The sequence below is a fragment of the Branchiostoma lanceolatum genome, chromosome 19 (assembly GCF_035083965.1).
Source record: "Branchiostoma lanceolatum isolate klBraLanc5 chromosome 19, klBraLanc5.hap2, whole genome shotgun sequence".
In the NCBI taxonomy this organism is placed as follows: domain Eukaryota; kingdom Metazoa; phylum Chordata; class Leptocardii; order Amphioxiformes; family Branchiostomatidae; genus Branchiostoma; species Branchiostoma lanceolatum.
This window is the reverse complement of record NC_089740.1, coordinates 11,395,337-11,404,647: the sequence shown is the minus strand read 5'-3', so window position 1 is coordinate 11,404,647 and position 9,311 is coordinate 11,395,337. Positions and strand designations below refer to the sequence as shown.

General features: G+C 40.6%; 1 protein-coding gene across 1 annotated transcript; it reads right to left on the bottom strand.

The window, feature by feature from the left end:
- LOC136425406 (uncharacterized) lies at positions 1-9,182 on the bottom strand. The gene is made up of 4 exons (XM_066414268.1): positions 8,971-9,182; positions 2,157-2,252; positions 921-1,018; positions 1-335 (listed from the first exon to the last, which is right to left on the bottom strand). Exons 1-4 carry the CDS (start codon positions 9,097-9,099, stop codon positions 323-325), a joined length of 336 nt encoding a protein of 111 aa, XP_066270365.1. The 5' UTR covers positions 9,100-9,182; the 3' UTR covers positions 1-322.
- Between the last annotated feature and the right edge of the window lie 129 nt (positions 9,183-9,311).

Below are 9,311 nucleotides of genomic sequence, written 5' to 3'. Positions count from 1 at the left end.
CGTTTTGCATGTGTTTCACGATATTTATTTTCTTCTAGCTATGGTCACAAAACATCAAAAGAGAGAGAGTAAAATTGCACCACTGTCATCCTTGTATGCAGTATATCCATCTTACTGTGTAATTAAAACTACAAATGGTGATTAAACACAAATAGTTACAGTCCCTTTACAAGGACAAATAAGATCTACTCTGGATTCCGTGATAATGTTGGCGAATAATCCGTTCACGTATGGGCACATACAGTGCATTTTTTAAACGTCATCACGCCCAAGAAACAAACTTGAGTTTCCCGGCATGCCTCACCAGCTCATTAAGTAGCGGTCACCAGATGCACCTATCGGGCAAGAGAAACAACGTCACCATGCGGTTTTGAAAAGCAGTGCACAACTAGAGTTCGGCGACCTCATACCTCCATGAAATTTCTAGAGCTTTTGTAAATATTCTGCAGATGACTTACACATTGCCATAAATCACAAATTTTACATGTATCGAAGTCCAATTTTGGAAAACACCAAAAATATATACTTTTCTCGGTATTTATGCAAATCAAGTTCTTATTTTCATAACTTGCATCGAATGGTGTACATCTATGTCTAGGTTACTTGCAAGCCTAAACTGATGGATACCCGTTATTCCTTTCTTCACTTATCAGTTTGAAACATTTTAACAAAAACGCCAAAGTTTAACTGCTAGGGGGCCCTATACCACTTTGTCCTGACTTTCAAAGGTATCTGCCACCCAAACATCCAGACTATAGCTTGTCCAGGACAACAAATATTTTGAAAGTATTGCTATGATAGAATGTCATCATTAATCATGCAAATATAGTCTAATATTTGCATGTTATCGTGTACGTCTCTGTCTGATAAACGAACCGCCTATGCTCTAGTCGAGAGGTGTCGCAAAGAAACAAAGTTACCTTCCGAACCGCTTAGAGCAGATGAGGTTGGAGGGACAGCGGCAGGTCTGGACGTTCCACGCCTTGTAGTTCCGCACACAGGTGGTGCGGGGGCGGCACTGCAACGGGAAACAAGTCAGAAACATTTAAACAAATACCGCAAAACTACTTCGGTGAAAGCATTACATGATTCTCTACATTGCCACCTTGCTTTTATTTTTGTCAAGTCAGGAACATTCAAATATCTACCGCATAACCCCTCCAGTGAACGCATTACATGATTGTCTACATTGCTACCTTGCTTTTATTTTTGTCAAGTCAGGAACATTTAAACATCTACCGCATAACCCCTCCAGTGAACGCATTACATGATTGTCTACATTGCTACCTTGCTTTTATTTTTGTCAAGTCAGGAACATTCAAACATCTACCGCATAACCCCTCCAGTGAACGCATTACATGATTGTCTACATTGCTACCTTGCTTTTATTTTTGTCAAGTCAGGAACATTCAAACATCTACCGCATAACCCCTCCAGTGAACGCATTACATGATTGTCTACATTGCTACCTTGCTTTTATTTTTGTCAAGTCAGGAACATTCAAACATCTACCGCATAACCCCTCCAGTGAACGCATTACATGATTGTCTACATTGCTACCTTGCTTTTATTTTTGTCAAGTCAGGAACATTTAAACATCTACCGCATAACCCCTTCAGTGAAGGCATTACATGATTCTCTACATTGCTACTTTGCTTTTATTTTTGTCATCACATTTTGACGATCCTTGACATTGACGAACTGTATTTCCCAAAGACTTTATTTTACATAGTAAATGAAGATGTACTTGTATGACTATGGAGTACAGCATTGTAACCAATAGTTTTATCAAAAAATAACACATGACATTATGGCCATGGACGCTTGGGTCAAATATCCTCAATAAGGTCAAAGGTTCGGCCGAATATTCACTGACCAAGATAAACTTTGTCTCCATGCCAGATTTCTGTTGCCTAATGTCAAGTATTGTAATGAGCCGGTTCACGGTTTTAACTGCGCATGTGCGCGGTCAAATGTGAAGGCCCCTAACTTGAAATCCGTTCTTGTCTAGCCCGTGTTTGATACCGTGTCCAAACTTGTTTTATTTATACCTCAGAGACCTTCAACTTTGACATATTACCAACAATACATCACACTGCGCATGCTCAGTTTAAACCATGAAGCAGCACTATGAATAGTGATTTACCCGTACTTACGTCAGGGAGAACCACGACAGATCCGGCGGTCCTCCCACGTTTGTCCACCCCCGTGTACATCGTGTTGTCTCCCATATCATAAGCATCTCCGTCGCGCTGGAAAACACACAGAAACCGAAATTAGGATATCTTTCGGTTAGAAAAAGAACCTGAAATTACCAAGAGTGTAGTAGTGGTTAATTGTTTCAATGTTATCTTAGCTCCAATCTAGTTTTGTTAATTTATTTGTTTGTTTCTTTGTTTGTCTGACCCTTCATGTAATATTCATGAGATGCTCACAATGCGCTTGAGGGACGAGGTAAGGCAAAAATATGATAAATATATAGATAACAGATCAGTCTAAAGTCCTAATAAATCCATACACGTATACTGTAGTGGAATCCTTACACGTACATGGTACATGGTAACGTTACATACTAAAGCAAAAATCGGCGTATAGACTGTGTCCGTTCATTTTGGGTGAGTAGTATATTGTAAAAGTTAAAGATAGGGTTGGGGCCCGTGCATGTGTCTGGTGTGTGTTCCAGACAATGGGTCTATGGCAACTCAAGCATCTTCTGAAAGTCTCCCGCTGAGGCTTTGGGACAACAAGAAGATTGTTTGTTCTTTGTCTGGTCTTTTGTGAGCTTTTGTCTCTGCAGTAGACAAGCACCTGCCGCATGTAAGGTGGTAGTTCGCTTTTAGGGCTTTGTAGACTAGAACGGCATTGTGTTATCTTGATTTCTTTAAGGCCCATCCAAGAAAGCACTTCTGTTGATGTGGAGTCTTCAGTATCAGTTTTCCAGCCCGCTTATGCATCCTTTGTATGTTCTGTAGGTCCTTATCCTTACCGTCCCCTGCTGTGCATGCGTATGCGATGTGTGGTAGACAGATGGCATTGTACAGAGTTCAAAGCATTCATGTTGAGATGCAAGGGCTAGTGAGAGACAACGTTTCTGTAACCCACGACGGAAATTTTTGGCTACCGACAGGAAAACCCCCTTCTTATTTCTTTAAGATTTGGAAGTACGCCTCACCGACTGTATTTGGCTTAATCATGACAAATAGTCCTCAGATGGCATTGTACAGAGTAAAGAGCCGTGATTTTGAGATGAAAGGGCTAGTGAGAGACAACGTTTCTGTAACCCTCGACGGAAAATTGTGGCTACCGACAGGAGAACCCCTTCTAATTTCTTTCAGTTTTGGAAGTACGCCTCACTATACCGACTGTATCTGGCCTAATCATGATAAATAGTCCTCAGAGAGATGTGACTTATGTCATAAGGTGTCAAATACTAATTGAAGGATGCTGTAGCTGGCAAACTGTGACAGCAAAAGCTGATCTACAAATCATTATTGAGCATGTTGTGCTGTTAAGCTTTACTGAGCTTTATGTATTATTAACCAAATGTGTTATAGTACTCAAGAGTATACAGGAGCGCTTATCCGCCAGCCATTCTAAGGCAGAACAGATACTTTTACTGCTTTAATTTTCTTCCAAAAGATTATATCCTAATAAAATCACAAAACCCACCTATCGTTATAATGTGGGGCTATATATTAGCCAATGCCTCGAAAAAAAGAAGTCAAACGCCCCAGTAATGTAAATAACATCAGAGTAGACGTTTCTTGACCCATGTATGTTACGGCATTCATAATCATAATTTCATAACATTTTATCATGTTTTGAAACCGAATGTGCTGTTTTAAGTAGAGGAAGACACTTTGGGCTCCAAAAAGTCTTCTTCTACATAGCTTGGACGATATACATGCATACTAGATAGGTAGAGCAATTGTGGTAAAGGGTAAATGCACTGAGCATCTCGTGGCTTGTCCGAACAAAACGAATTCTTGATCCTGTCAAATACATCATTCTGAAGAATTGTGACGACTTATTGAGGACAGAATCATCTATAACAATCGGCATTCAAAGAAAAGATGATCCTTTTAGCCTCTTTCACTCCAGGTGGACTTACAGTCACCGAATCATCATTTGTCTTAGGATTACTTGCATGTACGAAACAGTCCAGGGACCACACGACATGTGCATGCACAGCACTCTACTAGTCTAACTGTGGAGACACCAAGCGATCTATTCTTAGTTAGTCTTGTTGTATTTCTTGTTTGAAATACTTGATCTTATTCTGTGTCAAGAAATCGCGTTGGGTAGGGGGTGATACAACATGTAGTTCCAGGAAGGGCCTTCTAAGTTCTTAATCTCTTTGTTGATACTTGTTCTGTCTTGCTTTTCGCATAAATATTCATGCTATGATTGGTATTCAACACCGATTTATAATGTTCTTGCGTGTCCTGGGACTACCTTATTAGATAAGATAGCATTATGCAACGAAGATCTAGACATACTGATAGGATAATCAGCATATCAGACGCGATACCAGTGTTCCCCAAGGCTCAGTTTTGGGCCCCACGCTGCACCATGAAAGTGACTTAGCGGATGCCAATTAGATCTTTCCGTGAGATACAAGCCGGAAACTTTCAGTAAATTGGCGCCCAATTATTTGCTACTAGCAGCTGGGCCTACTGTAAGTTGGATCTAAATGGAATATGAATGTTATCTCAGGTGGTTATTATTTGTCTGAGTCATGAATTGTGGCAATTATCCGTGCAGATGTTGGCCTCAGGGTTACACTAATGAGGCATCTCCGGTGTAGCACCTCAAAACGGTTGTCAGTTTGGTTCTAGAGGAGATATCCTACTCTCCAAGCAGAGGTTGGTGGGGAAGATTGTGACCGTTTTATCATATGCCCCGGTTTTTTTCCGCTCTCCCCACCAGTTGGTGCCATGATAAAACGGTCACAATCTTGCCCACCAACTTCTGCTTGGAGAGTAGAGATATCCCTTGTTTTCCCCTTTCCACCATCTCGAGAGAAAGTCAACAGACACAACTTTGTGTGTTTATATACAAATGATATATCAACAAATTGTCTCCTTGTACAGAAGTGTATTTACACCTTGTTGTTTCTCTATTACGAGATCCGGATCCGCTATCTTCTTTTCAATGCCGGTCTGATACCCAAGCTTTAGTGTAATAAGTATGGTTCACACATGCAAGTTGTAGTTTCAAAAGTCTTGCGATTGACTAACGTATGCTTAAAAATCACTTTGAGTTAAGTTACGCCACCTTTCTGCCCAAGACTTGAATCGTATCATATCTCCCTTCATCTTTGCTATATGAATCAGTCTTGTATCCCTTGCATCCACTGTCCAAGAAAGGGTGTGTTTTGATCATTTGATCACTGATTTGAAAACGTTGCTGCATGCTGTTACCAATTTTTCATAACCAGATGTTCAAAGAAATATCTTTCCTTTTCTCAGCTTTTCTCCGCCTTGTGCGGTGAAAAGAACTGGCCTTTTGCGTCTTCATGATCAGGGTAAACCTTCTGTAAGGATATCTTTCGTCTTTTCTCAAAGCAACTGATCAAGATGATAAAAGGAGGCCCACGGTTACTACAGTATTTTGATGGCTGCTAGTGGCTTCTTTAACTCGCCTCTCAAACACGAACAACGGTCTTTCTTTTAAACCTTGTGTTATGAAAACTGTAAATGGAAATGTACTATTCTTTAGAGATCGTACATATATAAGAAACGTGGTAATTTGCCCAAATGTGACAGCTATAGGAAAGATTTAGAAGGAAATAACAATGCTCTCGTTCAGGCTAAAGTACATTGAGTACATTCTATTCACATATATTTCCCGACGGTTAGGCAAAGGCGAGTTTGCTTACATACGAAGGCCTTATCCAATCCGCATAAAAACATATAAAAGTAAACTCAACAAATGACAAGAAGTAAAGAACATAGATAATGGCGAAACATACAGCTGGTATACAAGAACTCAAGTTAATCAAATAGAACAACCTTTCTACAGAATAAAGTTGAGAAAGACATCAATAGAGTAAATTTCCAGATGTAACGACATTATCTGAGTGATTAGGGTAGTCTTAACCTGATAATGTCGGCCACCTTTACCCAATTGAAACAAATGGTTTCCCTTAACAAGACTTCACACACTTTTCGGCTGATGCAAATCAAATTGGCTAATTTTGATCTAATTTCGTGCATGTCTCCCTCCGATATGGTCTGGGAAAATAGTTGAAAGCAGCGATGATGCAAAGTTTCCTTTTGTGAATGTTTCAGTTGCTAAAGATCTGCTTTACACATAGCATAAACCGCGGCCGTATATTTGAACAAACTATATCTCAATGTAATGCTTTCAAAGGGAATTTGTGAAATCACGATACGCCCATTATTGTAATGCCAAATTTGTGGATAATCGGTATATTTCATTTACCCAGTGTTCCTCTGTGTTCTGATAGCACGAACTCAGAATCTATTAAGCAAATGCAGTGAATGGGTTCACTTTAGGGTGAAAGTATATGCATTGTAATGTTGTTTATAGCCAATTGTGGCGCAAGGACGTTTCGTAGCGTTACTAGCCATTCTGTTGTGCGTATCAGGCGGTTACTTTAAAGCGTTTTCAGTCTTCATTTGATACGGATGGTATACTGCTGGAAATGACACATCTTTTGTTCCATCAAACTTTGATTGCCCCTTTCCTACTCAATTCTATTAGAGAAAAAACGGGCCATATGGCTATATTGTAACGCGATCCCGGATGCTTATAACGAACTTTCACATTGATATAAGAAATAGATGCTTAAATACATGTTTATATATACTAGATTATCAATCCCAGTCAGGCTCAAACGGTACAGGGTTCAACTTCTTCAGGGTTCATGTCATGAAATAGACACATGTGCACACTGGCCCTGCCCACTCTTTCTGGAATAAGATACATATCTATTGGAACGTGGCATCTATTTGTTACTGATTATTAATAATTCAGTATGAGCTGTAACAATATCAGGCTTTTTCCTGTATAAAATCCTTTTGGGGCATACAAAGGGAACCGAAAAGTTCCCACAGGACATTATTTACCGTTGACCTAGCGGTGGTTAAGCCAAATAAATTCCCTTTATACGTGAAGCGCATGTGCCTCAAAACTTTCTTTAAATATACTGCCCCTCTGTTGATTCTAGGCAGACGTAGAGTTCATCATGTATTGTCCCTTATAGAAATATTATGACTCTTTTACAAACATAACGTCGAGAAAGCACTGATGGGTAGCATTTTGGGACCCTTTCTTAAAAACATTTTATGACCGGTTTGTCGATTAAGGGAACACCTTAAGCTTAACGATTTCAAAAAGGGAAGTAGTCATATATTTTCAAAGTCGTAAAATCCCTCATGAGTACACATGTCAGACCTACTATTTTCTCCGGAGAAAGGACTTGGCAGGTGGAGAATTTCAAGTGTGCTTTTTTTAAGAGACCGACCGCCTGAGAGTACTATACACTCCGCGCAGAAGTTCCAAAATATCTGTAGGGCGGATTACTGCTGTTTGTCAGCTATTTGCTTGTTGACGCTCAATTAGTAATTCGGGGTAAAGTGCCAATAGAATGTTTTCGTCTCATTGCGTTCAATGCATTTTACAACGCTATTACTACTAATCCATATCTCAACGAACCATGCAATACAAAAAGGGAATTGCATCACAATATATATCTGAGATAGATTTTAATCGTAAGATCATCCTACGATTAAACTGTGCCGGACAAAATTCAGCTATTTTATTACCGAAAAAGCTTCGATCATTGTCGGCCATTGGTTCAGTCTGCTTGGAAATCCGTAGCCTCCGTTGCAGGCCTTCCCACTAGCGTTTTACTAGCGATTTTTTTTCAATTTTTTTTTGGGGGGGGCGTATCTGCTTGAGTCCCCGTATCTGCTTGGGCCCCGTATCTGCTTGGGATCGTGGTAATCGCACCCCCCCCCCCCAAAAAAAAATTTGAAAAAAATCGCTAGTAAAACGCTAGTGGGAAGGCCTGCAACGGAGGCTAGGAAATCCGAATCAAAACTGTAAGGCGACTTACGACGTTTCATCACACAGTGTCCCCGATAGAGGTAGCTGCGACTGAGGTGGCTGCCGTCATTGGCACATATTTTATTACAAGAGACTTGTGGTTTAGTGATGTTGTTATGAACGGATAAACTAGTGCATTCTAAAGCTCACAATGGACGACTTCTGAGTAAAAACGTCCAGCGCAAAAACAGATCGCACGATGTCGCCCTACATGTTTATAATTGTGCTTGAAATTAAGGTATGAAAACCCACCCTGTTGACGGTTAAGAAGGCATGATCAGTTTGAAAAGCAGAGGCATCTGTACTGATGGAATGCCTCTGAATAGTTGGAATGATGTCCAGCATTTATGGTGCGGTCTACCTACTTCATCTTCCTATGGAAAGCAAAGCTCTCGATCTACTACAATTTTTTTCTTTTCTGAGCTGCTATGAGCAATGACCATCAACAGCATGCCGAAACCCACCTCTAGCCCAGCGTGCGCACACTAGTGCTCATATATCTTCAAATATATCTGCAAAACAGTTTGATATCCACAAATAGCGTTCAGCCATATAATGTTGCATCATTGTCCTCATTTCTTCCTGTTGTCCCTTCCTTTCAAAATTTTGATTTAATCTGGGTTTAATGAGCCATGCCACCGTAAATTGTTCTTACCAGGGCTGTGTCTAGGACCCGTCCCTCCGTCCGTTCTGGGACGGAAATTTGCTTGGTGGACGAACAAAGATTTCAGCCCATCCGTTCCAAAAATCTGAATTTCATGACATGAAACTGATTGAAATATATTTGTGAAAGCCTGTTAAAAGCCAGATTTAACAACTTTCAACTTAACAACATAGGCTCCCAAACAATGAGTACGACCAAGAGAGCGGACAATATTCTACAAGCGTGCCCACCTGCATGGTGTCTCCTCGAAGAGGTTCTCCAAACTCGTCGGACTCAAGTTCGGTGTAGTTGTTGTCGTCTTGTGCGAGGACTGCGCCACAGAGGGCCAGCATTGCAGCAAGCAACAAGGACGTCTTCATGATTTCTCTTTGGATGACCTAGCGCGGGACAGAGATGCTATGAGTGCTCACAAGGTGGATCGATTGCCATAAACCATCCGTGCACTTAAATACATAGATAACGATTAAGGCACGCCCACTGTGTTCTTCCTGGCCACTGATTGGTTGCGAGTAATTCAAGTGGAAAGTCTTGTTCCCAGGACGTACATATACGTCGCTCGTTCCCATGATTG

Bases quoted from the DNA above. Each gene is read 5' to 3' on its own strand.
- LOC136425406 (XM_066414268.1), bottom strand. From the start codon at position 9,099: ATGAAGACGTCCTTGTTGCTTGCTGCAATGCTGGCCCTCTGTGGCGCA. The intron at 2,253-8,970 runs GTGGGCACGCTT...TGTGTTTTCCAG, and splicing joins TTCGAGGAGACACCATGCAG to CGCGACGGAGATGCTTATGA. The intron at 1,019-2,156 runs GTAAGTACGGGT...TTCCCGTTGCAG, and splicing joins CTGTCGTGGTTCTCCCTGAC to TGCCGCCCCCGCACCACCTG.